Source organism: Hippichthys cyanospilos, chromosome 1 (assembly GCF_059441005.1).
Source record: "Hippichthys cyanospilos isolate Australia breed blue-spotted pipefish chromosome 1, RoL_Hcya_1.0, whole genome shotgun sequence".
NCBI classification, from domain to species: Eukaryota; Metazoa; Chordata; class Actinopteri; order Syngnathiformes; family Syngnathidae; genus Hippichthys; species Hippichthys cyanospilos.
The window spans coordinates 15,270,998-15,289,761 of NC_142369.1; the positions used below are offsets into that span (position 1 = coordinate 15,270,998).

General features: G+C 40.8%; 2 protein-coding genes across 2 annotated transcripts; one reads left to right on the forward strand and one right to left on the reverse strand.

Moving 5' to 3' along the window:
* The first annotated feature begins 330 nt into the window (after positions 1–330).
* nkx3-1 (NK3 homeobox 1) lies at positions 331–1,579 on the forward strand. The gene is made up of 2 exons (XM_088422582.1): positions 331–576; positions 684–1,579. Exons 1-2 carry the CDS (start codon positions 417–419, stop codon positions 1,067–1,069), a joined length of 546 nt encoding a protein of 181 aa, XP_088278708.1. The 5' UTR covers positions 331–416; the 3' UTR covers positions 1,070–1,579.
* A 6,938-nt stretch (positions 1,580–8,517) lies between these two features.
* slc25a37 (solute carrier family 25 member 37) lies at positions 8,518–18,585 on the reverse strand. The gene is made up of 4 exons (XM_088428744.1): positions 18,274–18,585; positions 13,304–13,532; positions 12,982–13,038; positions 8,518–10,985 (listed from the first exon to the last, which is right to left on the reverse strand). Exons 1-4 carry the CDS (start codon positions 18,466–18,468, stop codon positions 10,459–10,461), a joined length of 1,008 nt encoding a protein of 335 aa, XP_088284870.1. The 5' UTR covers positions 18,469–18,585; the 3' UTR covers positions 8,518–10,458.
* Between the last annotated feature and the right edge of the window lie 179 nt (positions 18,586–18,764).

Genomic DNA, 18,764 nt, shown 5'->3' on the forward strand with positions numbered 1-18,764 from the left:
AGACCGTTTCTCATTAAAAATGAATAAACTAAATTATTATACATTTCAAAACCTTGCAAATAAATGTGCTCTTAAGAACCCACACTATGTTTTAAATATGGCTTGAGTTATCATCAAATTATATTACACGGGGGATGGCACTCCTCCGGAAGTCGCCATATATGTTATAGCTACGGACAGCGCTCATTTTAAAACAATCATTTCAAAATATTCCATTTCCCAATGTTAGATTTCTTACAGTGCCAACCAACCGCAGGGAAGGTTCCTGCATGAGCACGAGTACACACCTCCTTCAGCAACCCGCCCCCGCACTCGCATTAAAAGCAACTGTGTGCGCACGTGTGAAGAGAACACAGCACTTCAGCACCCTCTGACACTAAGAGGCCTCTTTCACAAGTGGACCCGTGAATGGGAACATGTCTGATCCGGTCAAACCTCGGACGTCTTTCCTCATCGAGGACATCCTCTCCCTGAAAGACAAGGCGGGCTTTGTTGGGAAATGCTGCACCCAGGCGAAAGAAGAATGGGAAGAAGAGGCCAAAACGTTGTCAGAGTCGACATTTGTGGAGCACTCAGGTGAGCTCGGCATCTGAGTGCCATTCATTGCCTAATTATCTGGCTCAGCCTACTGTTTCCTTATGATCTACCGACTTGAAAGACTGATCCTATCTCCCTATTCACAGCATCTTTGGACACATCCTGTCCCGGCACGTCCGAGCCGGGCGGCTTCACATCCACGGAAAAACCCAAACGCTCCCGAGCGGCGTTCACGCACCTCCAAGTGCTGGAGCTGGAGAAGAAGTTCAACCACCAGAAGTACCTGTCAGCGCCCGAGAGAGCTCACCTGGCCGGCGTGCTAAGACTGACTGAGACCCAGGTGAAGATCTGGTTTCAAAATCGCAGGTACAAAACCAAGAGGAAGCAACAGGCGTCGGAATTCCTCAGGGACACCTACAAAGAGGACGAACTGGACCCAGTAGTTTTCTTCAGCTCTTTCTGCAGGGCGTACCAATACAGGCCCTACTTGTGGGACTGCGCCGGCCCCTGGAGGTCTGCATTGTGGCGATGAACAAGCCAAAAAAAAAAGTTTGTTGACTTCACCAATGTGTCTTCTGATAATCTGTATTTGTTCCCACTAAAACATGTTTGTATCATGAACTATTCTATGCCCTCCCCCCGCGGTAAATAATATTGTGGTAAAAGGTTATCAATGACATTTATCACTATTTTCCCACTTGTTTACATAATGGAAATAACATGCAGCCCTGGAAATTTTAGAAACTCATATCTTTTTTTTTTCTAATCATTCCACTCCCTGAAGGGTCACATGAGTATCTCGCAGGTCTGTTCTGAAAATAGTAGGGCGATTTGATTATTTGGAAATGTCAACACTATCGGTGATTTATAAAAAGAAAGTGTTGCGTTTTGATATTGATCTGTTTCCTACTGTGTTAAAACATTTCTGGCAATTGTTGTGAGAAATCATTATCCTCATGAATGTCTTTACAAAGAGGAATCTTGATGATTTAAAAAAAAGAATACACCATGTAATTTAGGAGTAAATTGATCAAATTTGAAAGTTCCTTCTTGAGATGTGTGTGTATATGATTGGAGCATTTCACATTGAGCATTCAGCGCCTGAGATCTGGCTCTAAATCTTAAAAACATTGGCATTCTAAAAAATATATATAGCTCATTCACTCAGCACTCATTGAATTATTTTTGTTAGGGAATTTTCTCTGGATTAAAAAATATATACATTTTGTGTGATTTCCAACAAAACGACAGCAAATAAAATTGCAATTTGACTCAAAATTTCATTTAATTTATTTGCTTTGATTTATTGTGAAGATAAACCCCTTTTCAAGGGGGTGCTCAATGAGCACAAAAGAATTAAAGTAAATAAGATGTAAAGTCTGACACAAGCAGTACAGTCATTCAAAATAATACAAAACTAGTACAAAACCCTCAAACGCACACTCACGCTGTCTCTTCAGACAACTCCCTCAACAAGTTCCAAGCACAATCTGAGGTCTAGAAACACAACCGCCAATTAAACTCCGACAATGGATGCGTCGCAGATGGACTTAAATACTATCCAGTATTTATCCAGTTAAAGATATGTCTGATAGCGCAACTGTGCGCACAGGAATGACAAGAAGCACTAATGCGATGACTTGGAGATAACGCGGGAGTGCAGCGAGTGTGCAGGGTCATGCGGTACGACGGCGTCACGACTGGCTGCAACGATCGGCGAAGTTCAATCCGAGCAGCGAGTTCACACGGGTAGTCATGGCCGACTTGATAGGAGAATGAGTGCCACCCACAAAACATACCATGACAACAACACAACTGACAAACATCTTAAAGAGCTTCTTCTTATCTCTACGTGTGAGCATCGCAAGATGCCAGCACGGTATGAAGCCGAGAACCTGTCAAGTGGCTCCTCTCCCCCGCGGGACCGTTCCGAGTGGACCGACCAGTCGGCGAGCGGCGGGTCAACCGGGTGAAGGAGTAAACGGAAGCCATCGACTTTTGAGACGTCCGATTTCTTATCGTCTGCGCGGTCGACAGCGTAAACAGGTAATTAGACATGAAGAGGGCAGATAGCGTCTGTTTTGACGGCCATGAGAATGTGACAGTAATCTAGCTGTGTTTCTCAGCGGGCGGGCCGCATGTGGACATGTTGAAAATGATAAAGGAATTTGTCATTGCACTGCCCGCGCAGAGACACGGTACATTGGACTCAACGCAGTGGAAAGAGCCGGCATTTACTATCGAAATTCTAAAAGGTGTTTCTCATGTTCTGTTACGCCTCAACAGGAACAGGAAAACATTTTGCGACCCCCGCCCTATCTCAACTATAAATTGTATCATTTGTCTATACATTTGTTTTAAGTGCACCTTTGCATGGCATAATGATGACAGTAAAAATAAGGATTTAAACATCACTAAAGCAAAGCTTTCTGGGAAACCTTTCCGTCCACCAAGGCCATCGTGCTGGGGTTGCATGAGCACTACATGGATCCCCAACTTGGATTAATGCGCCATTTTCAGAGAATTTTGAGGACTTGCCAACTGGTTTATAACCACACTGGCATAAAATGACTCCATGTGGAGGATAACATGTGCAAGCTCTCCATGACAAAGAACGCCTAGCAAGTGTAGCATTGTTAACTAGCTGCTGTTGACAAAATCCGCCACAGACCACATGAACTTTTACACGAAAACTGGAGGCTTACAACTATTTTCTAAACAGATGCATACAGTGTCTAAACTTCAAAATCTTATTGCATGGGCTGATTATGTGCTTTTGTGGTGCTCATCTGCACATTATTGTACACAAGAGACTGGCGACGAAGCTTCACATTTTCCGTCAATTTTATTTCTATGTTTGGGTTAGCTGCATTTATATATAGTATTACGATGATTTCAAAGATGCGCAAATTTACAGCTCACAAAGTGATCGCGGGACACATGAGCCCAAATCATGGATTGTCTACACCTGTGCTGTTACTTTTTTTTGTTTTCTCATCTTCGGGCCCTTTTGAATAATTACATATCCTCAGAATCTGTTTTGTACATACTACAAGATGGATAGTATGTACTCCTATATACAAATACTTCATACACATTGGCATATTGGCAATCACTGACATAGACAATTTGAACTGTATATCATCCATATATATGGACAAATCTGAAATATAAATGGGTGAAAAGGGAATAGCAACTTTGATTTACTATTAAAAACAAACACGGTAGCTAGCCCAATGGAAATACAGGAAATTAAAGTGTTGATTCGGCCATTGTAGTCATCTACTGAATAGGTTCAACCTCTATAAATGTTCATAACAATTAAGAAGCCCAAAAATATATATAAAATAGATGTTCACTGTTTAGCATAGCAAGATGAGGTTAATTGCCCAGAAGCCCATAGTCAACAGTACAATGTTCTAAATGACTCAAGGGGAATTATTTGGTATTATCACCAGGCACTGCTTTGGATTTGACTCTTTCTTAGCATTTATGAAATTTTGTGAAGCTGGAGCATCTTTATTTTTATTGCAGCCTCCTTTGCAATAACAGCTTTTTCTTGTGACTCAAGAGACATGGTATTTTTTGCGCCAAATCTGTTATCCTCATGTCTTGGGCACTTTGAAATCTCTTCCTGCAGCGCTTGGATCAACTGGATTTGGAGGTAACTGATGAAAAGCGCTGCAGCATTAGTGTGTGTGCCTTTAGATTATGAACTTCCCATTAGGAACACCAAGAGTGGACTTGTTGTTTATTTAGACTTAAAAGTGTGGTTAATGGTACTAGGAACCTTTCATCAGGTAAGGAAACAATAATGCAACGGGGGCAGCTGTTTTGTCACTCGCCATTACAGGAGGCATCCTTTTCAAAAAAAAAAGAAAAAAAAGGGGGGGTTCAAGCCTCTGTTTATTCCAATTGAGTTGTTATTATGAAAATAAAACAAAGAGAATTACACTTTATGGTTTCAAATGAACACATAGTTCTGCTAATTGTGTGCTAAAATACAAAGGGCAAACTCCATAGGCACACGGGCAAACAATCAAGACATAGTCTACACATTACTGGGGTTCTTGGGGGGCATCCGAGGAAGTGGAGTATGCCAAATTCTCCAGGTCTGTGTTTGCGTGTAGCAATCGTAAACCGGAGAGTCACGTCATCACTACTCTATTTCCCGTCAAAGACGTCTTGTCAACGATGGTGACGTTAAGAGACGGAAGTTCTTTCTGATTGGATAGAATTTGGTGAAAAATGATCTTTGGGATTGAATTAGTTGAGAGTCCAATGCCACCAAAATCCAACTGATTTCTCTGAGGTACCAATAATCCTTGTGCCAATAGTTTTTGCTTAATCTTGCAAAGTACCTCAAGAATGTACAAACATCTTTCAGTTCATTAGGTTTTGATTGTAGTAGACTTTAAACACCGAAGGTTGAAATTTAGTTTCTGTACGAGTACTATTAAAGGGTTGTGTCTCTGAAGGACCCTCACATCTTCATCAAGGGATGAGAAAACCAAACCTGACCACAAAGGAAGCTTTTGTCAGTGCTGCAATGTGCCGTGACTGTCTGACAAATTTGGCATGTCCGATAAGACGTTTTGAACCAGCCCTCATCTTTTTATCCACTATCATAAACTTCCCTGGATAGTCAACTGGATCCCCCATGTCACCAGGCAAAAAGGGAATGGATGTACTCTTTACTCCCGAGCATCCAACAGCTATCGCTGTGTGTATGTTTGTGTGTTAAGACCGGCATGCATTGAGAGAAGAGGCTGTTGTAATTTTCCAGCTCTTATCTCCGGTATAAAGATATAAAGTAGTCAAGCAAATGGACTGCAGATGAAACCGACAAGGACAGAAGACGTGAGCGTCCATTGTGGGCCTCGGATAAACAACGTGATTACGGACACATCAGGGACAACTCTTCTCCACTACCCGTGTACGTGTGCTGGGACATGCCGGCTCCGAATAAAGCTCGCCACTGTCTGCATCTCGATAACAACATCAGATCAGTCTTGTTTTTGTCCCATCGGAGCATATCAGCAAGTATCTGCCTTCATGTAAACAGTCCAATAAATGACAGCTGGCATAAGAAGAACCATGAGCAGAATTACTGTGAGCTAACTGAGGTCATTTAAAGGATACAAAGTTTATGGTACGGGTCTCAAGCACAAACTTGGGTGCGTGGGAGTTTCACACCTCTCTGGTTGAGTCATCCAGGTGATCAGATATTCGTTATTTAGTCCATGTCTTGAACTAGAACTAGGTTACCTTATCTGAGAGTCCCAGTCCCAGGTTGTTGTTTTTTTGGTCTGTAATCAAGTCATGTGGCTCAATTTTGATTCTTGTGCAAGATAATCCAGGTCCCAAGCAAGTCCGACAAGTTTTAGACTGGCTCGAGTGCGACAAGTTTAAATGTAGGCCCGTTCTTTTGTAAAAGTTAGCATTCACAAAAAGTTTTTTTGGGGAAAAAGATGTGATTTGGGTCTAGCTGTTCTAGCTACAGTACATATAAAAGGATCCAGGTCTCACCAACAAGTCCCACGTCATGTAACTCAAACTTGGACAAAGTTCAAGATCATGTGACCCTGGTCGGAAGCAAGTCCAACTAGCTAAATGTTATTTGGTTTAGCAGGAAAAAAAAAAAAAAAAACTGCCCACAAGTCAGGCCTTGCATAGAAGAGAACAAAATGCATTTATTGTCACTGTATAGCTGGTACACAACAAAATTAACGGCATCTTATCCTAATAGTTTTGTTTGTATCCTAAGTTCTACTATGCTTCATTTCTTTTACAGAAGTACAGTGGGCCCCCGTGTTACGAACTTAATCCGTTCAGCGGCTACGCTCGTAACTTGAACTGCTCGTATGACGGGCAATCCAAACCTATGTTAATTAGTGAATGCGTGCAACGCGTGCAAAAACCTTAGGTAAAAACATCACGACTTTATACACATATTAAAAATGAGTAACATAATCTACTGTACAATTAGATTAAATAACATATATACACAAAGTAAATATATAAAAATATAATATACAAAAATATATATATACAAAGGAAAAATGTCATTTACCTTTGGGGCGACGTGACTTGAGCTGGGTGGAGGCGGAGGGGAGCAGAGACCAACCCGCAGAATTTATTGATTTATTTTCTTAAACGGAAACTTTTCTCAAACTAGAACATATCACCGGCGATTTCCTTCTCTTTAATCCATAAGAGAAGAAGCCTCTCAATTTTGTTGTCGATCGAGGTCCGTCCCCCGGCAAGGAAAGTCTTGCCCTTAGAAGATTGCCGAGCGGTTACGGCCATACTAACGAGCAAGGTTAACCATGCGTGCGCCTCCTTCGTTTTTTTTTTTTTTTTTATTATCTCCTGCTTGGTTTCTATTGTCATCATCCTCTTACTTCTTCCTTTACCGCCACTAGCAATTTTAGAAGCCATGTCTAACAGATAAAGTTTGCAAAGTCTTCACAACATTCCTTCCTTCCGTTTTTCACTCATTTCCTCTCCTTCCTCCCGACCAGCTGTGCCATCAAGCTAGATAAAGGCGTTAGGCCAATAGCATATCGGCATTTCTGTGATTGACGTGACGCCGGCCAATAGCATCTCAGTGAGTGAGACCGAGACCGTGACCTTAATCGACCAATAGCAAATCGGCATCTCCGTGACTGAGACAGTGACTGTGACATTGTAAGAGCAATAGCGTTCAACGTTGCCGTGACCTGCGTCGTCTATTGATTTTGTTGACGCAGCAGAGCGAAAATATATGAACTAATACAATGTCCGGCATGTCAGATTGTTTGTAAGACGAAAGGTTTGCACGTAAGTGGGGGACAGAAAACTCCGCGGTCCACACTCGTAAGTCGAAATGTTCGTAAAAGAGGGTGTTCGTAAACCGGGGGCCGACTGTAATTAGAACAAGGGGGCTGTTTTGTACCTTGAACAAAGAGGGAGTTATGCATGTTAAATGCTAGATGAAATTAAAAAAAAAAAAAAATAATACTTATTTCAAATAACGGGGGGGATTGGGAATCAAATTTTTGAGAAAGAAAAAAAAACAGGTTTTATTTTTAGGCACAATCACCCAGCCCTAATTGTACGCAAAAAGAACAAAAGACCTAAAGTAGACTTTAACAGACTTGATGTAGCCTCCAAGGCACCAGACAACAACAGAAAGTAAAGTGACATCACCTGAAGAACCCATGGAAGACTAAATTCTTATCCATAATACTTTATAAATGCCACTTGAAATTCAATGCATGATTTAAATACCCAAAACAACAAATTAACATTGTCTTATTAATATATGAACACCAAAACTTTAAACTGCACTACCTAATTCCATAGCTCTTAATGCTGACTTATAAAAATAACTGAAGGTTCATTTTTTATTTTACTATAAGACACTTCAACCAAAAAAAGGGGAACAAATCTAATTGATATTACACAAAATTGCATTTTCAAAGACATAATAAGCCGTGTTACCATGTTTTGTAATCTATTTTTTAACTGCAGTATTGATGTTTTGAGTATTCAAAGTGGAATCATTTCGTTATGCAGTTACTGGATAATATCATACTCATACTGGTATCATAACATCACAGTGTCATGCGAGTAGTTTTACGGTACATATCTCGAACCTAGGGCGAGATATGTAGGCACTCGTCTCAAGAGTCCCAGTTGATGTAATTCAAGCGATGCATTTCAAGTGGTCCTAGACTTAAAATTGTCTACCTTCGTGTGGTCCAAGTCAAATGGTAGGTGACGTTTAGTTGCTTTATATTTTTAAGGCAGAGGATAACGTTTTGATTTAAAATGTGGTCCAATGATGCCCCCTGCTGGTACCTCAACTGTCTGACAAATAGGACACTTGGGGACCTGAGAAAACATGGTAATGTTAAAAATATAAACTTGTTAAATGTAAATTTATAGGTAAGGCTTTGATTCAACAACAGGAAAGATTGGCAACGCATAACGCAATTCATCATATCTCACTCATTTATTTCAGCTCCAGTGTTACATGCTGTAGCAGCATTGTCAGAATGACTTCATTTATGCATTGTCTGGCATTCCGTACGCCACCTCAATTATTTGTGCGTAAAAGGCTTAAGATATTTACATGTAAAAAAATACCCACACAAGCACACCCCACTGTTCTGCATTGTGTGATGTGTATTCAGAGTTTAGTGAACTACAAAGAGATGTTGATCATATTTCTTCACTTGGATTCAAGACATGAATACCTCATGACACGGAGATGCCGCAAATGCATATAAAGCTCATAAAACAAATTCCCATTTGCTCATGGGGAATTTTGCAAGCGCATCTATGGCTTATATAAAGTGTATATAAACAGATTGAATGATTTAAAAAAAAACTATGCTATCAATAAACACATTCAAACATTGAAAACCAACACTAACAAAAGGCCCCCCTACCCCACCCCCCCTTTAACTGCCACTGCTCGGATGGCCAGATTAGTGAATGAGAGTGCAAAAGAAGAAAAACAAAAAGTCAGCTTCCACATTTCAAACAGAGGCAGGAAGACATGCAGTGGTCACCACAATGTGACAATGTGGCTGTAAACAAAAACAACAACGCCTCTGGATGTGACCGAGCACGATTAACAGAGTGAGTACAATGAAGGAGCAAATGCATAGAAAAAAATTCAATACAATACAATGACTGGTAACTAGTACATGCTGAAAATAAACTTCAATGAGGTTATTTCTGACTTGGGAGAGTGGAATGCATTAAAAAAGGGGGTGAAAACAGTTTAATAAAATGTATATTTTATATTTGATCCAGTTTGCAACAATTCAGTGCACATGTCAGACTGCTAGCTCTGCTGTGTTCAGATTTCCATGAGCTGCCACATGTTCTTTTTATTTGACTAATTCTACATTGCCGCTATGTGGGCCACAAGGCGGACCTTTAGTAGACGCCTTAATGCGGACTTCAAAAGCTAGCAGTTACGGCAATCAATCAGCTTGTTGATTCATCATGTCATGAATCTAGCAACCCTATTTAGATAGTGCATGGCGTCATTTGGGCCAGAGGTGAGCTTGAGCCTTTGGGTATGGCATACACCATTGTTTGGTCGCTGGCCTATGGCAGACCGGGCACAAATGGACGAAAATGGTGGTGGGGGGTGGGGGGGTGGCTGGCGTTGGCATCCCTTACTGTACCGCAGAACTTTGAGGCAGAGCAACTACTACTCGGATAACTATTTGTCTACCAACATGCTGCCATTCCTTAAAAAAATAAAACAAAGCGTTAAAAGGTAGCACAATACTTGGCTGCATCCAGCAGAAGCGCTGTTGATTCAGTCAGACTAGTTTGACAAGTTTGCTTACAAAAGCAAAGCATAGGGAGGTAAGCAAGATTCACGCAGGCTCATAAGGGTGCTGGCTAGTTTGTAAATTGCTTTGAAATAGAGTGGTACCTAGGAGTGTTATATATAAAGATTTATTAAACGTCCTCACAGTGATCTTAGGAGTGTAGTCGAACATCGATCCTAAATGATTAAACTAATAATAAACTTTTTGGGGGGTTCAACTCAACAGATGGAGACAGACGAGCTCCACAGAAGAGCAAAAGAGGCACTTGGAAGTTGGAGTGAAGATTCATTTTTCTGCGAGTTCCTTATAAATACACACATAAGTCAAGCAAATAAAGCAGCGTTGTGTCACTTCCTCCCGCAGCACACAAATAAATAAATAGCAAGAACTCTAAACATCATTCAAGATTACGTGGCCGTGTGTGTAGGAAAGAATGTTGAACGACTGTGTGAAATTGTCCTTGATTCTTTTGCCCTTCAGTGACGTCATCATGACAAAAAAAAAGTGCAGACGTCAGTGCGGGAACAAGGAAGTGTATCACACCTCGGCTACTTCCTCGAACGTGACGGAGCGGCCACGTTCACTTTCCATTCCTGGAAGCGGGTCTCGCCTCCTGCTTGCTCAGGAAGTACTTGAAGAACTCATACACGGACCAGGCAATGGCCGTGGATGGCATCTGGTAGATCACTCGGGCCTGCGCCCCTTTGAAGAAAGCCGGCAGCCCGCCGAGCTTGTACACCGTCCGAAAAGTGTTGGCCATGCCTGACAAATGTCCACTGATGTTCACGGAGCTTAGCGCCACGTTCTCCTGCGTGTTGAGCAAAGTCTTGCACACGTCCAGCGGCGTGGTGACCGCGGCCGAGATGGCGCCGGCCGCCGCCCCGGACACGATGTGCGTGCCGGGGTGGTAGTGTCTGTGAGGGTTGAGCCACTCCTGCATGGTCTCGTAGGTAATGAAGTGAACGGCCTGGAAGGGGATGTTCATGGTCAGCTGCGTGCTGTAGCTGCGGTAGAAGGCACCGGTCCCCTCCGTGCGTGCCACCGTGCGAACACAGTCCCAAAGGCCGCGATAGGGCGACTTGTACATTTGCATCCTCTGCTTCACCACTGAGTCATGATGAAAGAAACACATTTATGAGGCTTCCATGAACTGTACACCTTTTTTATACTGTAGAAGGAGACATTTTTGGATGAAAATCTTAAAAGTGACATGGAAGGGTGGGGGGAAACAAGATTTTGCACGATAACGCGAGATAAGGCGTTATTGTTATATCTTTTTTTTGGATGACCCTTTGTGTACTTCCGAGTCATTTTCCGGGTAAACCTAATTCATTTTATTCTAGAGTGAACTTGAAAAGCAACCATTCTAAGTATTCCTCCATGACCCCATCTTTGACATACTGCCGTTTGTCAAACAGACGTGCATTTCCAAAGTCGCCAAACTGACCCGAGAGTACATAAACACTCATTTAAAAATCAAATATGCATTCCCTCGTATTCTTTGCGACAGAATGCAAAGTTGCTGTATTTTTGGGAGCGAGAACAGCAAATTGTTCACGTCACCTTAGAAACTCTTAGTTTAGCGTTGAAGGAGTGCTAAATGGTTTTCACAGAGGAACATTTGGGAGGCTAAAGCAACATTTAAAGCAATGTTTCTCAAATAGTGGGGCGGGCAGGAGGTGATGCCAAGGGAAAAGGATTTGTTTTAGCCATGTGAAGAGTAATTGTGATAAAATAAGGATTGGCATCTTTTTTTAAGGCACTTTGATGCACTTGGGTGTTTTTTGTGCCTAGACAACCTGTGTAAATGCTGCAGTTGTTGAAAGTTTAATTCATAACGGGTTTTCCTTGTGTCATTGTTTAGATATAATTATAAAATTTTATAGATAGTAATATTATTTATGGTCAGCGAGGCAAGTGGAGGGTGGGGGGGTAATGTTTTCCCTTTTCTGAAAATGGCTTTGCAAAATATAATTGAGAAGCACTGGTTTGAAAAGATGGAATTAGACTTGTGAAAGAGCCAAACATACATGTTACTGAGTTACAAATATGTCTGTGTAGCACTTAAAAAAGTTTTAAGGGAGGTAGCATCCATACAAAAGCTTTTTTGCATGACTTAACTTGTCCCGTGTGTGTATGTCATCCGTCTATTATTGCATCTTCAACTTGAGATAGTACACCCAGAAAACTCCTCTGGGACAGGCCAAGACCAATTGCCAAAGTGCCGCTCAAAGGAACCAGACGTAAGACAATGTTCAAAGGAGATTTTGACAGGACGACTCCTTTTTGTGAGTGTTTCAAAGCCAGCCCTTTTTTTCCATTCAGATGTTCCAAAATTGCACTGCTAAATGTGGTGAGTGTTTTTTTCCCTGGTGTTACAAAAATGTTGAGATCCATTCTCCTCAATCACCTCTTATTTTGCCATCCTAACATACACAAAATTTAAAGAGACAAAATCATCAATCGCATTTCATCTGGGGTTCTAAAAAAAAAAAAAAGCTCACTTTGATTGACACGGTCAGAAGTGTTGAATTAAAAGCACTTATTGTTGAAGTTTTAGTGAAGTGGTATACAAGTGCACTGCATCTTTTTTCAAATGTTTAAATTCTACTTTTACTGCATACGTTGTTCAATTTAAGCATCATTACTTTCCTAAAAGCAGAAAGTCTGCTGTCAGGATAATTGTAAATATAGTGATTATACATTTGCTACAAAATATAAATGCTTGCGATGAAGAAATGCTTTGCTGTGAGAATGATTATGATTAGGATTATAAGTATGATAGCAACTATAAATTCGTTACAAAATATAACTGCTTGCAAAGACGAAAAGGTATGCTGTGAGAATGAGTGCACAAGAACCTGACATCTGCTAAGGACTTGTATTAATGAATTAGGTGGTTGGAGTTTCATGCAATTGCAGCAACATAATTAAAAACAAAACAAAACAAAAAAAAACTTTGATTTTGGTATGGATGAAACTATGGGAATATTGGATAAGGCTATTTTTCTGGCTGCACAATATTGATTATTCGTATCAGCACATCCTTGTTAGAAAAAGTATAGTTTGTGTTTATATTTTCAAGTATTTGTGTTGTGCTTACCTTCAGCAGGGTTCATAACAGCATCATGGAGGACAGTGGCTACACTGCCTGCAATACCTGTCAAGAAAATAATCGTACATTGTAAAAGGATACGTTGTAGAAAATCATTTTTGTGATACTTTGAGTGGGCCGAATACAAAATTATAAATTGTAATGTCTGCAGAGTGCTAGCACAAGCATCAAGTCTGAAATTATTAACCAAAGTGAATCATTTTCTATTTTGACAACTTTAAAAAATGTTTCAGAGTGTACTTTAAATTGTGTGCGCGTGTGTGTGTGTGTGGGGGGGGGGGGGGGGGGGGGGGGGTCGGAGGCTGTGTACCGTTGGCCAGGTGGCTGTTGCCTCCACTTTTAATGACATCGCTGAGAGAGTGCTTGACCCGTTCGTAGCAGGCGAAGTAGAGCGCGTGTGCGGGGCCGGCACCCATCATGGTGATGTTGAGGCCCCTGAGCGGTCTAAGGAAACCCTCTGTGCGAATGATCCTTCTCAGGGCTTCGTACACACCTCTATACTGGGCATTGGGTTCCGGCTGCAGGCTCTGCATTCTTGTCTGCACACACAAAGAGACCTTATTTTTTTCTTTTCTGTCTCTATAAGCGAAGGGCTGACAGGCCGGTGTATGAGAGCCAGGCAATGCTTTGTTTTAGTCTAGCATGCCAAGTTATCTGCACAGCACAAAGCTTATTTTTATTTGCGGGGAGATGGAACCGGTGCTGGCTGGGAAAGATAGGCCCAGTTAGATAGGCCCTGCATGTTCTAATGCGTTTCCTTCCTTTTTGTGCTCACAATAAAGTACATTTCCATTTCCGTTTAATACAGATGCAGGAACTCGGGGCAAAACAAATCTTGGCTGATGTCGATGTGTGTCGATTTTTGCTGCACAAACCACATTATTTTGACATTGGAGAAGGAGTTGCCTTATTCGTCAGATCTAGCCATCGAAGTACTTCAAATAAACTGAATTAAACTCTATACTTATCGTCTGTAGAGTTTTCGGATATATAATATTTCCTACTTCAGTCTTTCACGATCCAGTGGTAAATTACATAAAGGTTATAGTAGTACCTCAACCTTGCCCAGTCTAATCAATACTACACAGGAGCGGTGACGTGCACACACCCTTCACTGTGGGAGGTCAATTTTAAGAGTGTATAGCACAGATAAGGCCCGCCCAGCATACACCCTTCGCATTATTGGCGCAGAGCACGAGGTGTGCCTCAACTGATATCTTGTTAGGTCAAGTGGTTAGTCATCCAGTGGACTCCAAATGAACACTACTAAAATTGAATGACATCGGAAACTCAACGACGACTGTAGAAGTTACGGTACCTTGAAAGAAAAATCCAAATTAGTTCAAGAGGAAATGACAAAAGGAGTTTGTGTAATTCAGAGCAGTTTGGCAAGATGAAAAAGAGGATATAATCTTGATGAGCGACTGTTCGTGGTAGAGGGAGGGGGCAGCCCTTCCTTCTTTTTCTAATTGGAAATAACAGATATAAATATGCTCTGCATCCATATAAAGAAAACTGTCAATATACTTCGAGATCTTCGTCATGAAATGTTTTTGAACTGTATGAGTGAAGTCACATTTAAGCATTCTTAACTTTACACAAGTGAAATATACTATGTACTTAAAACTACCTGAAAAGTGAACATATACAGAGATATGCCACTAGTGGTACTCCAGCACCAGCCCCAGATAACAAATGTGCCTTTAGCCTTGAGCCCATTTTTTGTCTTTATTTATCACCAATTCAAAAATAAAGAAAAATAAATGAAATGATCTCAGTCGTGAATTTCATACATAAAGTCGAGCTGAGAGTTGCATGCCTCAAAGAATAATCCATTCAAGTCTAAGTACAACGAAACTGCAAATGGCTCATTAAATCTGATATGGATACTTTGTCATTACTTGGATGACTGTAGCAATTCTAAAGCAAAGATGTCATTTGCGGTAACTAAGCAATTCCACTGTCATTGTTTACCTGCCAAACGGAAATGAACACGCCACTTTGCACCAAACAGAAAAGGGTATAACCCTAACCCTAACTAGTTATAAAGAAACGGATTTCTTTTTTATCACGGCGAAGTGTGAGGTTAATACTTGACCGCCTTGCACTCTGACCTACATTATGTAAATAATTGTTATGCTGTTGTTAGATTGAATGTGAGCTGAGCATTTCTTGTGCCGTTTCTAAATATAGTCGATGCAATAGCGACAAATCCCCCTGCAAGCATACGCGTACCAAACACACGAAGCCATGCAATACAGAATTTTGTGTTTGGTTTGAACCTAGAATAAGACTTCTAGGCCTATAAATAACATGTGTCATGTGAGAAGGCACACTTGCCTCGGATCTAAAGTCGCTAAACAATAGATGTTCAAAATTGTTGATATTTTTAATATATTAGTAGCCGGCTAATGAATTGTTGCCCTTCTAGTTTATTTCTAGTTTACAAGGTACTGAGTTTTGCAAACATAATTGCACTAGTTGAAATGTCTGCCCCCCAAAACAAACAAACAAACAAACAAAAAACTTAGCAACACCCCGATGAAATTTTGGGACAAATGAGCACAAACTAAAAACACGACCCATGGGTAAAACTGAACAGGAAGTCGTACATTTTGATTTGAAGCAGCCGTTTTGGGTGAACTTCATAGCTTGTAATTTGAGTTGGTCTAACAAGGGAATTCACCCAAAAAATCTCCCATTTGAAGCATGTTTACAAAAGTTCTATGCCATATTGACAACTCATTTTACAACGTTAAATCATTGAAGATTTGAACTTATTAACAGATTCACAGCCACTGACAAGTATAATTGTCAATTACATTTTTTTAATCTGATATCTGATTCTACTTCACAGTAAATATCTAATGTCGAAACAACTTTACTGATGGACAAGCACCAGTAGATGACAGTAATTCCCCATTTGTCCCGAAAAAATGCCTCACAGTTTGATGATAGTCCACTAGGCTGAATTTTTTAATCTTACCTTTACCATATTACTGCTGATTATAGAAGAGCGAAAAAAGACAGAAAGACAGAAAACAAGGAACCACTCCTTCCTTTCACATTATCTGTAAAAAAGTCAAATTTATTATTAAAATTGTTGTTGATGTTGCTATGTGGGGGGAAAACATGACACACCAAAAATACAATGAAAAGCTTGTTTGTTACCAGGAGAAAAAAAGCAAAACCCAGAAGGGAGAGGGTAAAAAAAAAAAAATCTAAAAGAAAACCTGTTTTAGAACTCTCATTGACATTTGCTTTTTGTTTAAGCAAAAGGGAAGAATTGACTAAAATTGAACTGGATTTGTGTCTGTGTTCATGTATGAGAACCTTCAATGTGACATCATTAATATTGAAATTAATGTTTTTACTTCTTGGTCCTTATGTCACACCTGTTTCAAGAGGCGATTGAGCGTCAAGTTATCGATCCATCGAAATATGAACCGCTGCTGCATCTTGGAAGAACATGTGTTCATGAAATCATACAACCAGTACAAATATTCAAGCAGCCAAGTGGGTTTGGGTTAAGGTTGGTAGAATTCATCAAAACAAAGCCAGTTAGACGATGCCTCTAGAGCCTGGATTCAGCGGGTTTTTTTCTACCAGGACACAGCGGCCAATCATATTACGTGTATATTATTATTATTGTACGTTGTGACACATGTTCAATCTAAACCTCAAGTGGGATTCCAAATAGCACACCCAAAAGGCCTGTTTATGCTTTTGCTCACTTTGCATAAATCTCATTCAGTGTCCTGTCTACAACTCAAGTGGGATTCATAATAACAAACCCAAAACTGCCACTTACACCGTCTCGTACACAGCATAAACACTGAGAAAAAGAGAGAGAGGGACAGAGAACTACAAGGCAGTCTTGAGGTAGGACACATAATTTAGAAAGGTACCCCAGAATCGGCTACAACACATAAACGTGTACCTATCTTCAAGAGGAAGTTCGGTCAAATAAAGTTTTGGCAGCAATATTTTCTATGCGCTCCCACTAATATAGTAATGGTATTCTGATTAATATAGCATTTGTGGAATACGGTTAAGCTACAGTAAAATACCTGATTTAGTTCATCTCAGGGAGGTGGCCATTTTGCCTTTAGTTGTCGACTGAAAACAACATGACAATTGTTCAGAGCGAAGTAAAGGAATTCACGGCTAATAAGTTACCTGAGTTTAATCATGCAAAAATTCATGGCAAAACCAATGCATCAGTGCATGTGGCAAAACCAATGCATCAGTGCATGTGTTGAACTCATCAAATGCAACTCGTATTGTGCGTATTGCTTTAAGGAAAAAAAAAAAAAAAACACGATACAGCCGCTAGACAGCCACTATATCTCAATCGGTAGCTGCTTGTAACTGAGCTCTAAATTTTACAAGGAAGTACACTTGTAAACGGATGTGTGCTTGATAATGAATCACAATGCTTTGAATTATTCTCTTCAAATCAGTATTATATGTTATTAACCCATCGTTAAGCAGAAACATGATTGAGCCTGAGCAAATATGATATCATTCTCAGGTGACAGTAAGTGAAAAAATGTCTGTCCCTTGAGATGGATAAAAACTGGTGGATTTTGGTGCTTAATTCATTTTCCACAAATGTGATATCAAATGCAATGCTGTTTTTAGTATGGGGCCCATAGAATATAGTTACAGATGTTTTTTTCCTTGGCACCACCTTTAATAACAGTTTGTAAAAACAAAAAATGACATTGCAAAAATCAGAGTTTTCAAAAAAGATTTTTCTGATATGTTGCTATTGTTCATTAATATGAAAAACTAACATTTGAATTTTAAAAAGTTGATTAGAGATGCAAGGGACTTGTGTTAGTAACAATTACATATTACAAGTCAAGGCACCGATGTACTGAGAAAAGTTCAACTAAACTTTATACTTAATAATGACAATGTTAAGTAAACCTTTAACTGGGCGTCGGTGGAGACTTGTGAAACTTTGTTTTCTCACTCAGAGATGCTAAATAGAGCGTAGCTAACGGCTTGTGTTTAGAAAAACAGAACGTTTCTTAACCTTCTCCACCTCACTATGATTTTTTTTTTAATGATGGCTTCAAGAAATGAGCGAAACAACAAAAGCTAACTGTGGTCAAGTAGATCAGACAGTTTAAAGCTAATGCTTGTTAGCTAAGACCTGCAATAGCCAGCCAAGCTGTCTGCGGGGCTGTGGGCTTGCGAAGAAGAATCAAATCGATGGCGTGAGTCTGGCAAGGGGTAGGCGAGACAGTGCGGTGGGTGTGCGTCCGTTACCTTGACGGAGTCCACGGGGTACATGACCGTGTGCTCCAGCACGCCAGCCACTGCGCCCGCTGTCATGTGCGTCGTCACCGAGACATGAGGCGGCAAGCTCTCGTAGTCGCCGTCGGCGGGAGCGAGCTGGCCGCCTTGGCTAGCCGTCTGCGACATCTCCAGCGGTGCCAGCACACGCTCCGAGCTCAACTCCATGCGTGGCGAGCTTCCGCCCTCCCACAACTACGAGGACCGCTTGTCAGGGAGTTTTGGGCGGCGTGGACGGCCACAACATCTTCAGTCGTCTCCACTCGCTGGAGTAGGGAAACCGAAGTGACGTTTCCCAGAATAGGCGCGGTTTGCTCAAAAATATACCAATCGCATTACGGATAATCGCGAGTAGGGCGGGCTCTTGGTCTAAGGTGGCCAATGACAAGTTTCCTCTCTGACACTTAGCTGTCACGCGGTCGTTTTCATTCATTATCTCTCATTGGGACTTTTTAAAAATTAAA

What these genes read in the sequence shown, in the direction of transcription:
- nkx3-1 (XM_088422582.1), top strand. Translation starts at nt 417, where the DNA reads ATGTCTGATCCGGTCAAACCTCGGACGTCTTTCCTCATCGAGGACATC. An exon ending in GACATTTGTGGAGCACTCAG is followed by an intron (nt 577 to 683) that starts GTGAGCTCGGCA and finishes CCCTATTCACAG; the next exon opens with CATCTTTGGACACATCCTGT.
- slc25a37 (XM_088428744.1), bottom strand. Translation starts at nt 18,468, where the DNA reads ATGGAGTTGAGCTCGGAGCGTGTGCTGGCACCGCTGGAGATGTCGCAG. An exon ending in ACCCCGTGGACTCCGTCAAG is followed by an intron (nt 13,533 to 18,273) that starts GTAACGGACGCA and finishes TTGTGTGTGCAG; the next exon opens with ACAAGAATGCAGAGCCTGCA. An exon ending in TGTTATGAACCCTGCTGAAG is followed by an intron (nt 10,986 to 12,981) that starts GTAAGCACAACA and finishes ATCATGACTCAG; the next exon opens with TGGTGAAGCAGAGGATGCAA.